Source organism: Bombus flavifrons, chromosome 2 (genome assembly GCF_040668555.2).
Source record: "Bombus flavifrons isolate JBK064 chromosome 2, iyBomFlav1_principal, whole genome shotgun sequence".
Lineage (NCBI taxonomy): Eukaryota > Metazoa > Arthropoda > Insecta > Hymenoptera > Apidae > Bombus > Bombus flavifrons.
In genome coordinates, this window is record NC_138443.1 from 11,509,320 (window position 1) to 11,524,400 (window position 15,081).

The 15,081-nt window shown below is 38.5% G+C and overlaps 1 protein-coding gene across 18 annotated transcripts in view; it reads right to left on the bottom strand.

Annotated features, from left to right (window-relative positions):
• The window catches only part of rg (A kinase anchor protein rugose), a 416,363-nt gene that overhangs the window by 227,512 nt on the left and 173,770 nt on the right, over window positions 1-15,081 (bottom strand). For 11 of the 18 annotated variants that reach the window (XM_069131580.1, XM_069131553.1, XM_069131551.1 and 8 more), the window contains exon 1: window positions 5,979-8,973. The exons of the other annotated variants lie outside the window; for them this stretch is intronic. In XM_069131580.1, coding sequence (XP_068987681.1) covers window positions 5,979-6,182 — 204 coding nt within the window. In that variant the 5' untranslated portion in view covers window positions 6,183-8,973. Of the gene's footprint in view, window positions 1-5,978; window positions 8,974-15,081 lie in introns of those variants that run through there. 18 annotated transcript variants of the gene reach the window in all.

Sequence of the window (15,081 nt, forward strand, 5' to 3'; positions counted from 1 at the left end):
TGGAAACTTCATAACTCAATATTGCGGGCGGACTCCCTTGATTGACGAGAGATACTCGTTTGGAAAGTCTACGATCGGATGTAATTTAATGCATTTAGTGCATTCTGGATTATCGGTGATCCATAATTATCGACAAACTCTCCATAAATAAGCAAAGTTACGTTCATAAAATTTTTCAAAATTTTTTCATAAAACTACGTAGTAATAAATATCCACGAGGAGGTGATACTGTGTATGCATGTACATGAAATTTAATGCTAAAGATTAGGACGTTCTTGTACAGTTGAATAATGTTATTACAAATCGCAAATTACAAGCAATCATTCTTTTACGTAACAGTAGCAAGTTTAATAACAAAATAAATCGAATTTTACAAATTATTAATTTGTAACTTGTCGATTTAGTAACATTATTAGTTAGTAAATTATTGTGCACGAATCTTATTGTCCTCTTTGTGTATTAATTTTCCCTCAGCTTTCATTTTAACATAAAAGCTTAATAATATCATCGATTATAAACGCGTTAATTTTTCCCCAACACAAAATGTTTTGCTATCAAAATACAGGTTCGACTTTCGCTGCATCATCTCAAACCTCCATTGAGACTCGCATCCGACCCTCGTTACGTCACCACGCCAATAACTTTGATCGTCAAACGAGCTCGCCGGGGTAAGTGGTTTTTTCTTGATAGGGGGCCATCGCGATTCGTTCGTTTCAGCCGGCCGTAGCCTACGGCCAGAACGGATAAAAATTCATAGGCAGCCTCCTCTCGTCGAGATGTTATCGTCACCTTCGTCGCACCCTTCGTCACGGCCGCGAGAAGGAAACGAAGAATGCCAGCCACTCGACCGAGGAGGAACGCGACCATCGTCAACGACGTCGCTCACGTATAGACTACAAAATACATGTACCGCGGCTATATGTTTAAAGGCCCTCGATGAAAACACCAGAGATTCTTCCGAGGAAGCTTCACCGTCGGTTAAGCCAGGTCTCGTGATAAATGGAACTTTGAGATTAGGTTTTTCAGAAACTGAAGAGCGAAGATCGAATGGATTCTTACAGGGTTCTTTATTTTTATTATTTAGCGATCCTAGTCGAGTGTTTCCGGAATTATAGATATAGGATTGTTAATTTGATATCAGATTAATTGAATTAATTTTCAACATATAGTATCGGTTATGTGAATTAAAATATCTATCAGTATTTGATACAAATCAAATGCGTTTCACGACTATCGTCATTTTGAGATGTTTTCTCATTCGGATCATACGTCTTGATAGGTAATGTATTCTTGCTCATCAAGTACATCGAGTTCCTTCGATAGAAATTGCGCAGAATCAAGCGAAAAAATTTATTTCACACTTTTGATTTATTTTTGCATAAAGAATTAGTTCTTGTTCACTTGCATCCGATTACACACCCTTATATGTATAACGGGCAATCAGTAACTTACGTGTGTTACACTATAATTAATTATACGAAATAGTTCAATGTTCATGTGTATATTCTTTCATATTTATTGCAACGACCATCTAGGAAAGATATAGTGAATAACGTCAACCAAGAAGTAACGTGTAATTTTGAAGGACCAACATATATATTTATCATAGTTGCACAGTAAAGTAATGAAAAGCAGTGAAAAAGCCAAGAAGTGTGCAATCAGACTTTAAAGCGTTGCAAAGTGAGAATCGAAAAGTTAACGAGTTAGAACCAGAGGGTCGAAGAAAGTGTTTAAAAATCGTGTACCTCTCTACGTCTTTCGTCCGTATCAGCCTTTTAAGAGAAATTTGCTATGATATGTTTGACTTAACGCTAAAAATTTCTCAGCTGTAATATCCATATTTTAAGCTTCCATTGAGCATTCCTGTTTCCACAAAGACTTAGTTTCCACCTTAAGATCCCAGGTATAGATCAGATGAATTTTTGATTATGATGAAGAATATTTTAATATATAACATTTTTTAATTTGTTTCGAAATTTAATAAAATTATTTAAATTTATATTATCGTTGACTACACAAAATATAGAATTATAGATTCGTGCGTATATATAATCATCGCTGTTCGATCGAAATCAAACAATTTAGAAAATTAACAGAGAATAATATTGGCAACATTACAATCCTCGAAATGTATGTGGATATTATTGTGACGTTGACTGATGATCGATATCTAATTTTCATTCGTAATATATCCAAGTAATAATCATTATCGACTCCAATTAAACTGTTCGTGATATAAATACGGCCGTTGATTATAGGTAAAATTACAACTGGTTAATAGTAAAAATATAGAATACTAAATGCATTTCTAAGGACTATAAAATATCTATAAACTAATACACTTAAATTTATAATGACTATATAATAATACATAATTTATAATGAGTAGATAATTAATCAGTAATTTAACTAAACGGTAATATTAGACAGTGATACTTTCCAAAAATCAACTAAGTGGCAATGAATCTTTAACAAAATTTAGATTTCTAATACATGACTGACTACCTATGCTATGCAAAAATTAACGTGTGCCATCACGTTATAATAAAATTAAATTTCTAGATCATTTAACACACATTATCCATTACCGTTATAATGACAATTTCTACAATTCTATACTTCAATAATTAAATTGATCTGTGTACAAAAATGGGTATGCTTTTAGTCGGTCAACGATATGTTAATTATCAACCATAAAATCTACCTTTTCTAGAAAGTACTAAGAAATAACATTATAAATTCGACAAAATCATTTAACTTAACCAACAGTTAATTCCCTTCGTCATTCGGATCGATCCTTCATTCGCCGTTCATTATACAAGCCATCGAACTCGACAAACAACATTCAAATTTAACAAAAATACCATCGAGCAATTAACTGCAAATCTATTCACCCGCGAGTGTTCCAACCGTTTATCGCGAGCGAAAATAATTGCCACGAGCGCAAACGAAAGAACGCGAGAATCGGTGCGCGGTTTCCGGTACCAGGGATTCCCAGGAGAAGCCTGGTTCTGGCCCGTTATCCGATGAAATTAGTTCGGCTAGCTTTCGGTCGAGAATTATTCCGCGCAAAAGATCGCGCGCAATTTGCATCGGGGCGAAGCGATTAAAATTCTTTGACCCAGTTGGTTCTGGGATCGGAGACAGGAAGCGCAAATAGAAAATTTCTTTCGTAGAGAAACGGAAACACTGGAATGGGATCAAGTTCAATATGTACTCACAAATTCAAGTCTAGTACGAAAGTTCCACTTTGGAAGATTTGATTACTACTCGTAAGAATTTATGTTTCACCTCTTCAATTGAGGAGCTGTTGGAAAAATGAAAATTATACAATGGCTTATGAAAATATTGGAACACGTAGCATAATGTTTACGCATATATTATACGTATTATATAAATCACTTTGAAATTTCATTAGCTGTGTAACGAGTAGACCGCGAATCTTCATGCGATTTCATATTTTTATGAATATAACTAAAAAACTGGAATCGAGATAGGAATTTATTCCATGTGAATATTTCATACATTTCAAATGCATAAAAATTCCCAGTCTAATAATGAGACACGACTGTCATCTGCATGACTACCTGCAGGAGATACGAAGTAAATGCTTGCGAATGGTTTAATTCCATCGCTAGTGCCCAGATTTTTCTCTGTTCACCCTGGATCACCTTATCCCTATCGAACGTCGTTCCCACGACTTTCCCGAATAATTCGGGAGACCGAATTCTCATTATCGACGATTTGACGTCGGCGATTTGTTCCAGTGGTTTGCACGTTGACGATAGGAAAACGATGCATTTTTCGTAGATATCAATCGCGAGTTCTCGAGGTTCGATTTGTCTCCATTTCGGGGACAATTGGTTTTGTCAACGAAAAGAAGCTCGCCCGTACATTATCCTCGCGTAAGAAGCAAGTAGAGGTAAGTCGTTTCGAGATATCAAACGCTGGGAGGGAAGACCTTCAAAGGGCAGGAGATTGAAGTGTCTCGCAAACGAAAAGTCCGGTCGATCTTTGTAGAGTATGAAGAAGAGGATTCGCCTTTGTCGGCGAATGTGTGCACACGTTCCGTGCGAAACAGTGCATCGAGGCATCCTTTGAGGGTGTATTAGATCGAGGACGTTTTTGGGGTTCGTTCAGACCGGGTGCTGTTTCGTTCGATTGAATATAACCGGCCGAGCGTGATGTTATGTGCATCCTAGTGCGATACGCTTGAGTTTGGTAGTAGTGTTTGAAAATAAGGAGCACGATTACATATTGTAAGTCATTGAACGCTGTTATGAGACTTCGAGCAGCAATTTTGAAAGTCTGCTTCTGCAGAGAGAAGAGGTTTTGGTACGGTGTCTTGCAGATTTTTGAAGTTCAATTTGGAACGCATTCAAAGTCGAGTTTGGAATGTATAGTGCTTTACGTAGTATTTGCTGTGTCCTTTTTCAGGACCATGTACAATATTATGATAGGCTTAGATACCGTCCATCTTTCTGTAGATTCCCAAAATTACTAAAGATTAGGTAATAAATGCTAAATAGTATAAGATATAAAAAACACTCGACCAACGGGATACTAGGAAATAATATCAAATCTAATAAAATTTTGAAAATCACAAGGATGTAATCAAAGTGAGTAAATTTTATAAAATGAAAGAGGAGTGTCAACCAATTCAAGAAAGCAATAATATCCTACTGTATGAAACAGATACAAATCCTGTTAAAACAGAGATACAAACTAAAGCCTCTTTGAACGAACCAAAATTTAATCCTACTTTCCAGTAGCAAAGTATTGGAAACTCTCTTCGAATCAAAGTATACATATACATATACATATATAACATAAATCATATACCGTTACTAATAACTAAGTACCAAGTACCAGTAAGAGTATAAAAATTTTGGCCAATACTTCCATATGTATAAACTCCTATATACACTGTTAGATTAGATTCAAGTTTCACTAATACAGTCACGTCAGTCATCTTTCGTTATAGTGATAATGAAATTTCAAACTGTTTTATACAACACATACAATACATATATAAACGTTTTCAATGATAAACATTTTCTGAAGCCACTTTATTTGAACCTATAATTAGTTAGTATGCAAACGATATGATAAAGTCAATGGTGTACCAATACTTATCGTAGCCATTGTGTATATTGTTATTCAAATATCACTGTTTGCATAAATGTTGGAAGTTTTTGACTTTGAATAACTTTTAATTAATTCAAATTGTGTTAAAAATAAACAACTATACATCCATATACTTCTGAGCAGTAATATACGTGTATCAGCTGCGCGTTTGCGGCATGTATTGCTGTCATTATTGCTTTCACTCGTACATGCTTCCCCCCCCCCCTCTCTCTCTCTCCAAGCAGACGTCTCTCGAATATCCGGTTAAACAATTTCGACATTGTTCCTTGTCTGCATGTACGTTCGTTAAATAGACAGCTAGCTTTCTGGAGTATCAGTATTCGGTATTCCGCAAACATTGCCTGCACATTGACATCCTTTTCTTTCGAACAAGCCGAGCTATTCGCATCACAGAAACTTTCCAAGGACTTCTCGACTTTTTGACATTCTCTGCCGCATTTTATACGAACAGGAGACTTTTGTCAAGATGTAAATCAACTGAAATATTGTCTTTAGTTTCTTGACAGACAGAATGTAGAATATTGTTTATAACCCTATATTGTTTATAGGGCTTTAATGATCAAAGGTCCACAAAATATTCAGTGTAGTTTCCGACAATAATAATTAATATCTATTGTATTTTCAACACATAATTGCAAATTATAGTTTGTCGAATCTAAAACACTTATTATCAAAATTCCAATTAATAAAATTCGAATTTTTAACTACATAAACAATGACTTAACATCTGAATTTTTAAAGCTATCAAGTAGAAGACTATCTTACTCCTACACGAAGATTCAAACAACGCTAAACAACGGAGAAACTAGAGAAACAATAGATCCTCTTACCGAGAATGCTTTCAGGAACACCAGACACTGTATTATGCCCTCCATCGTGTCTCCCGTTAAGCAAAACGTGCCAGTCAAGTGACGACCCTTCCGGCCGATCACGGAACAAAGGTTGGCCTGCACGAAGGCGTTTTGCGACCTCGTAGCGGCCGTCAGGGCTGGCTGGTGCGATCCGGAGCTTATCAGTCGCTCTAACGAGTCCATCTCTCTTCAATTTTCGTGATTCTGTCTGACGTGTCTTCTTCGTTCAACCTGAACTTGATCAACAGCCGCTCGTCAACGAGCACGTTCCAACCTCTTCCTCCTTTTCAAACTCCAATCAGCAGAATATCTTTCAACAATTATTCTTCTCTTAACATGTAACTGATACACTCAGAACTATAGACATACGTATATACCATTGATACTTCTTCATACAACCGAACTAATCTGTCATTTTCTGAAATCCTCAACAGATCAATCGATCACATTAACATTATCGTTGATAACTTCCAATCAATATCGAAACATTCGATAACAAACGACTATTTGAAGTCAGCGCAGCACGGGACCGACTAAACGTAGAACATTTTCGATTCCGTGTTTCCCAAACTCTGGTTCTGATTCCTTATGTTTTCACGGATCGTTGACGTGTGCTGCATCTTCATATAATCGACTTGAATCAAGCAGTACCCATCCTAGCGTAAAGGAAGTCGTTTCTCCGAGTTTACTCCTCGAAGACAGGCAGTGAAATCGCGAGTTCTCAGTGACTCAACCGAAATTCTTCCACCTTCCACAATATCCGTTCGACGGTAACCCAATGAAATTTGTTTCTCGTGGAAGGTATATCCAGATTCTGTCAGTTCGAGAAATACTCGCAATAAAGGAATTCTCGTTGTACACGCGGTTCAAAGGTTTCATTCGACTCCGCGCAAGCACGCATTTTAACAAGCAATTCGACACCCCGCACACAGAGTTTCGATCCTTCAAACAGATAACTGACACGAAGGTTTCTTCGGTTCGATTGATCGGAATCTCATTGATCGCGATAAACGGAGCCAGAGAACGATCGTCGCACGTTTATGTCGTCTCTCTATCGATTGAACGCGGAATGCGCTCCATCATGTCCAAGTACATTTGTCAGGGGAGCGCGAATTCCGCTCCGTCCTTCGGTTCGGATTAGCCCCGTTCTCCAAGATCACGACGACCCGTCACAGTTCGGGCGTGACAAATGCTCTACGCCTTATTAAGATCACGCGACCATCTTGAACCGTGTAAATGTCCGTGTAAATGAACCACGAGAATTTATTCAAATTTTCTCTGACAAGTGGCCGTAACTTGAAATCGTTAGGGATGTTTCTTGCTTTGATTCAGAATCTTCTCCTGTAAATGGTTCGTTTAGAATATCCCACCATCCGAATGTCAAGAATTTATTTAAATAACTTCGAACCTCTAACAAGAGGTAGGTTACGATCGTTGTCGCTGTTTCTTGAATTTCAAGCGCTTTCTTCAAGATTTTCCACTACTTTTATCTCACGCGTTGCTGTTTCTTCCAAGTGACACACGCGAATAACGAGTTTGGTAAAAGGAAAGGAGATACAGACAAGGATCATCCTGAGACTTAATGCTGGTGCTCACCTGGACGATTCTGCAACCTGCGGGAAATCGAGAATATCGGGGATCGTGTTGTAGAAGCTTGGTTCGAGCGGCGAGGCTCCGGCGTTTGCGGTATGGCGTGACGTCTGATCAAGTGACACATCTCGTAGCACAGGAAGCAGATACCTATTATCATGAACGTATCCATCGTATCGATTACCGTTTCCTCCGAGACGCGGAACAGGTTAGTCCACCGGGGAATGGAAATGCTGTTGTATCCGCATCAACGTCCCCTGTATCCTGCTGTTCTATTCTACCCTTCGTTGTCCTGTTCTAAACTGTCCTCTATTATCAATCACCTACAACTGTGACACCAACATACCAGTAAGTTTCCCGTGAACTATCCGCCACGATGGGAAACTAGTAGCCTCGTTGACAATGTGTAACTTTCTTAGTCCAGCTTCGTCTATGATGCACCTTCGATGTTGGAAACGTGCGGGCTAAACGTAACCAATAGATATTGGTACCTTCGCGTAATAATCGAGCGTTACAAACACGATGAGTGTTTACGATCCAAACGTCGACGTTGAAGGGTCCTATCGATGATAGTAGCAACCGATTATCGCGGCGATACCGGGAGCGCAATGTTTTCGATAATTCCAGCGTGACTACATCAACATACGCGTCTCATATATAACGAAGGCAACTTCGCACAGTCATAGGTACGCATAGCACTAGCCCGTGGGTAGAACGAAGTGCCAGCAGCACACTTCGAGGGACCTGCAGCCTTTAATGAGGCTCGTGCACTCGAAAAATATACACACCGCAGGACCAATCAACAATCTCTCTCTCAACAAAGGAGACCAGGTGATGTTCGCGTGTCCTTGTCACACGCGAGCTAGTCTCGCTCGTGTGAATAGTAGAGAGGGAGCCACGTAGGAGTGACGAGGAGGGTGGTGAAGCAAAACACAGACCATGTGGGTAAGAGTGGCTCGAAGAGAATTCTTTGGTCTGTCGCTGCGCCGATGGCCCTCGCGTTCGCTTCCCTCCGGTGCACGAGCCACTCGTGTTTCTCGTTCTTCACCGGTCGCCGATCGAGCACGACAAACTTACGCGACAACTGTCCGCGTCAGTCTCGGCTAAACGCCTTATGCAAAGTCACTCTTCGACCACTGTTCTTTCCGTTGCATCAGGAAAAAGAGTTAAATGATGATATTGTTTTTTCGGATAATAATTCTCTAGAAATTCTTCGCGAAAACGCACACGCGTTGAGAGGCAACCGCGATACCAACCATACGCGCGCTTTAACTGGGTCAACGCGACACGCAGTAATCACGATATAACGAGGAAAGCGTGCACGTAGGTGAGCAAAGCTAGCGACAGAGGCACGGTATATCGGCGGGCTCGCAACGGGCCAGCGTATGACTAGCAGATACTCTCGGCGTGAGGGTGCGCCTTCGCGAGGGTGGGCGGGTGGAAACGAGGGATGCTGGGCGACGGCGCGGCCTGCGGCGCCACCCCCGACCCCTCTGTGCTCGCAAAATCCACCAACTCCCTCCCGATCTCTCTGCCTCTCGCGTTCTAGCTATCCTTCCCTTTTCCACCTTTGTTGCCGTCTCTCTTTCTCTTCAGGATTTTCCACTGTCCCGCTCCATTTTCCACCAACTCTCCGTACGTCCGTCTTTCTTGCCGCTGCCGTTCTTTCTCTTTGTCTCTGTTTCTCGTTCGCTCGTGACTGGAAGTAGCGACGATAGCGTGTCGGCCTTATTCTTCTCCGCCTTCGTGGCTCCTTTCCTTACTTCTCTTCTCACAGACTTGCTCCATTCTCTTTGTTTCGTGATTCTGCAAGGGGTACACGCACGCGAATCGGGTGCTACGCTCGATCTACTACGGCGAGACGTTCGATGCTCTCGCATCGAGAGGAATTAATATCGTCGGACTGGTTCGACGTGTAGGCTGCGGTGCGGCGAAACGATGTTTGGCTGGAAAGTTGCGTAACGGACGTCTTTATGCCTCGTGGAGCAATCTTTCAGTTCTAGGAAATAATAGTCGTGCGGATGATGGAATTATACCAAATTGTATAATCAAATGGAAGATGAATTTCAGAAGAATTTGAATTCGTATTATTTATATTTGTGTTCTAATGTAAAGATTCGTAGTTTCGTAGGCGACTGAACTGAAACAGTTCCTTAAGATTTGCACACTTGCGAACATTGAAACGATACTTTTTAATATTGGCAAAAACACCCAAAATAGTAAATGAAATGATATTTTTCTCTGAATTCCATTCGATATTAATGAATAGAAGTCTTTTTTGTTCTTTGCGGAAATCAGTGGTATCCTGTTTTCATACAAAATACGGGATACCATAGTGCGACTTTGTACATACAAGCGTGTTTTGAATACGCGCTTGTACATATGCATGATTGATCGCAATTTCGATGGCATCCAACTGTTCTTGCTGACGCAGACTATACCTTTTTACATTTGCTACGTTCCCTGACGACTGAATGCGATCTTGCTGACGTTGGTATTGACTACGCTATTTGACAGAATCCCTGTTCGTGACTGCCTCTGTTCTCGTACGTATTTGTATTCCCTGACACCTGAATTTATTTTCACCGATGAACGATACCATTACGCTCCTATACATTATATTCACGTCGCAATATCGACCAACACGAATGTCCCTGTCTTCGTTGTTTTTCACAACTGGAATACATTCGATTGGAATTTCATCGGTATACAGTATTCAAGACTACTTTCTACGGCGACTAACTCTATTTATCAACGACTAACTGCATTCTTGTTGAGTGAATACATTCTTGATTAATAACTGTATACGCTGGCTGGAATCTGACTACATTCTTCCCACCGTTCAACTATGCTCGCTAACAACTGCTATTCTTGTCGAAGTCATGGTGAGCTTTGATTGTACGGGTTTAATTTCGCTTCCCTCGAAATTTTGTTATCGCCATTTAGGTATATCGTCGTTTCATATGATATTCGATTATGTGCTCCTATAATTTTCGGGTATTACGTTAATCATAAGATATAAGGATTGCTTTGACGTTTCCTCCTCGTAATTTCACCTCGTTTCTTCCTACAATCGCCCAGAAAACGGCGACGACGATTTCAATTTCTCCTTTTAGAAATTTTCTTGAAATCTTGGAAACCAGTTTACCAGTGATATAATTTTACTAACTTTACTCATTGAATACGGAATTTTATGATATTCCATAGAATCTTTATTCAAAAGTTTCCCTTTGATTTGCTTATTTTTTAAAATGACTTTTATATGAAGCATTAATCGTTATTGCTTGGACTAAAACAAATCCTATATTGAATGTAGAGTTTCTTTCTCATTTAATTTTTTATATAATTCTCAGCAATTACGGTATTCATAACTATATTTTTCACCACTCACTGTTCAATTGAACTGTATGTTTGAAACACCCTGTATATCTACTCCAGGCACTAAAACTTTCGTGACTCCGTGCACTCGACGTAGCGGAATTTCTTATTTTCCCCACGTTTTCCTTTCGTATTTCGAGAATAAACATACGCTACGCATTTCAGCCGGAAATTTCTTCTTTTTGCTCAGTCTTTGTCCATTCCCTCTTTCGTTTGATGAAACCTTTATTCTTCACGATCGAACATATATCAGGCCATCTTCGAGCATTTGTCTTCCACTTAGGTAATTATTCGTATTGTTTGTGTATAATGGAGTCTTTATAGGGGTCGCTTCTATTGCGACTGATTATTCATACGAGAATACTGAAGAGAAAGTAACTTAAAGACATTTACGTTGTTGATGTTAATCGACACTGAAGATCTAATATAATGGTATTTTATTAGAAATATATCAAGTTAACAAAAAAGTTCGTATTTAGTCTTCTATTTAAAACTCAACATTTACGAGTCGAAATGCTTCGTTGGAAGATCGTATTTGATTATAATATAATATATTGTAAAAAGCGAATGGAATCTCCCAACTTTGTGAGGTTAAAATGTGAAAAGAAGAAAAATTTATATAAATTAAAAAAGAATCCTATATATGTAATTAATATTGTTCATAATTTTGTATTCACGTGACGTTTTCCAATTATATTATATATCTTTCAGAGTAAAAAAGAGACAATCCTGAAAATGTCTAGCCGTCACTCTAATAAAAGTAATAATTATTTATTTTTAAAAAGCTTTTAACAAAGGATTTGTTAAAACTTGTAAAATAAATAGAATAAAAAAATTATCTTCTTTCAGTGGAGGCAAATGGATTTTAAAAAATGATGTGGAGGTGAAAACCTGTTCGTTGGATTCTCTGTCTTCATTAAGGTCGAGGTAATAAGACTGTTTGAGGATAAAGGACTGTAAATGCGGAATTGCATATTCACGAATTACAAATTAAAGGCATACCAACCGTGAAGAAAATAAAGCTTAAAGTGAAATGCGAAGATAAAACGATACTTGCGGAACGAGAAACGTTTTTTGCCAAGTATAAAAGCGAGGAAAGGGAAAATTAATGTTTGACGTAACGTATGAAAGTGTAGTAAGAGTATTAAAGTTAGCCAACAACTAGTTATTTAATTAAACGTATGAAGCAGCCAAATTAATAACGTTAAGTCTGGTATTCTCTAGAACGTCATATTTTTCTTTCCTTAATATACAATAGGTCAGGGAAATATTCGAATACTTGCATTTCGCAGAGATCACAAGAGTATTTAAACGGTCAATTATCCATTATCCATTATGTAGAAGCTACTGTGCTTCTACATAACTTTTATATAACTAAGAGATATTCGACGCATGATTTTTATATTCAAAGATTCTTCCATATATTTGGTATTTTGCATTTCCCTAAAAAATTATTCGTTTTAAATTACATCACACTGGAAACAGACACGTTATATGCCAGCAACGAAGATTTTAGCGTTCGCGACCACGAGCAAGCATTTTCTATAAATTTCAGCGAGCACAAAGCATGATATTACGTTAGCCGCACGCTCAGCCATTACAAAATAGGAAAGTCCTGGGTATCATCTCGCGAATTCCTCGCGTTATTCACCGTTGCTTCGATCGGCTGGTCCTCGCCACCGCTCGTTTTTCCCTTTGTGCTCTTTGTCCCGCTCGGGCTACGCTTCATGCTTCTTCGGGATCCTTCTGCTTTTCATGCTTATGCCTCGCTAGCCAACTAGAGGAACGTATACTTTTTCTCTTTTCCTTTTGTCCGTAGTATTCCGTTTCGTTCTTTCCGCTTCTTAACCATTTTTCTTCCATCCACCCGATACGCCACCTCAGTCGTCGTGCTCTTTGGATCGCGAACAAGACCACCGAAGCAATCTATGAAAAACCGACGCCGCTTTCCTTCTCGTTTACGCGTTTCTATATTCGCTTTCGTGTATCTTTGAATCTTTTTAATAGGTAGAATGAGTAGCAATCGTGTTAAAAGGACTAAAGTATTTATCTTAAAGTAGAGAATTCTTATAGATTTAAAATGTCTTTTGATATTCCACTACATAGAATAGCGAAAGAAACTGATTTTTGTTGTGGAACGAAATAAGTATATTGCTCAAAGCTTATCGCGCTTCAGGAAAGGTTGGATCGATATTTCCGGTCGAAAGACGCGATTGTTTCATTCTGTTCCACAGGACAGTGAACGTTTCAAGCTGCACCACTCTGGAAAAATTTCGCATTTTCGATCGGGAGTGTCCGATTGTTTTGGATCCCGCAGGAACGGGAGGCAAAAAATGCGACTAGTTGCGACTCGTTTCTAGTTGCAACTACGATTGTTTTCGGAATCCAGTGGAGAGAAAAAGTTTCCACTTCAAGCCGAGGTTCTCTGCCCCGATTATCCACAGTGTTCACGCCGAAAAAGCAACTTCTCGTCTTCCCCTAGCTGGAATTCCGATTGTTACGGAACCCGTGAAAAACCGCGGCCCCTCGTTTCGGACAGAAATAGATGGTAACTCAGGTAATTTTTTTTTTTTTATTTGACAGTCTGTGAAGTTAGTAAAGTTCCTACGGTTCGGTTCGGAGAGAAATTGCTATATTGGATAATATTACGTATAATAGCATTAAATTTCACATATACAGCAGTTTTAACAGTCGATATACTCCGTTGTGTATTTGGCGAGATCGAAAGGCAATTATTCACTACGAATTTCTTTTATAGAAAGACATTTGAGAAATTCGGATAGATACTACGCTTGATTGGACATTTAATGCAGAAATTAAAGAAAACAGCGAGTTTGATTAATATTAGATACAAAATGAAGGTACGACTGAATTGAAAGAATTCAAGCACTTCAGAATTTTTCAGATGTAATATAGATATAAATTTTCATACTGGAAATTGAACATTTACCTTAAAGTGACGTTTTCGCAAACTACATTCTCTTTTGTCCTCTATTTCTTTTGAGCGAAAGGACTTTACCATCTTCGTTTGCCTCAACTTCTTACTTTTTCACTTAAGGGAGAAAGTATACCGAGTAATGTCCCAGTTTCTTTGAACAAACATTCGCGTCGCTATGCAGCATCGCGAATAAACGTTCGTCGATCATTTCTTGCCTTGCTAGTCTTCACTATTACGTATTGCTACTCGGCGTATTAATAACGTATCAGCCAAAGTAGAAAATCGTGTAACGATAAGTAGAATATGATGTAAAGTAGTGTGGCAACTAGAAAGTTGTATAACTTTATACACTTGCGGACAATGGCGGTACTGTCGCTTAGTAACGAATGTACTCTAAGTATATCCTAACTTATTGTTGATCTATTTGTGAAGAAAGAATTTTCAATACCTTTCTTGCGAGTTTTTTTTTTATTCATTTAGAAAGTTGAAGAAAAGCAATAAGGTCGAAGATACATTAATTACACCTTTTATTACTTCAATTTATGTTACATATGTCGTGTAAAGGTTTCTCTGATAGTTAAACGTTGTTGAAAGAAAGTTAAGCGAAGGAATACAGTTTGTTTCTCGATACATAGAATAACCAATTAATTTCAAATATTGCAATGAAATATACACATATATATAAAATAGAAGCAAAATCCACATTAGCCAACATACAATAAAAAATCTTTCCTTCTTTCTTCGACAATTTACGCAAAGATTTTTAAAGCTCAAACCAAAACCTCGACTTCTGCGAAAAGGGTTCAAAAGACGGAGTGGTTTCTCCAGATGTGATTGCACTGCAATCTAAGAATCCCATTTCTCATCGTATAACAATTTCACGACAGATGAATTCTGGTTCTTGGAATCTCGACAGAATCTCACGCATCGTGTTCTCGTTACTGTTTTTCCGTCACGACCAACTCGACGTTCAACGTAACATTCTTCTGCAACGCAGCTTCGTGTCATTTTCTGAAAATTCCGCAGGCGCGATTTTCAAAATTAATTTAGTGAATACTACCGCAATTGTAGTCTCTGTACATACTCTCTAATGACCCGTGTGTATTTCTTGACTGAAACTCACTCTATCCATATGAAAATTATCGGACCATATAATACAATTTCACAAATTTTTAA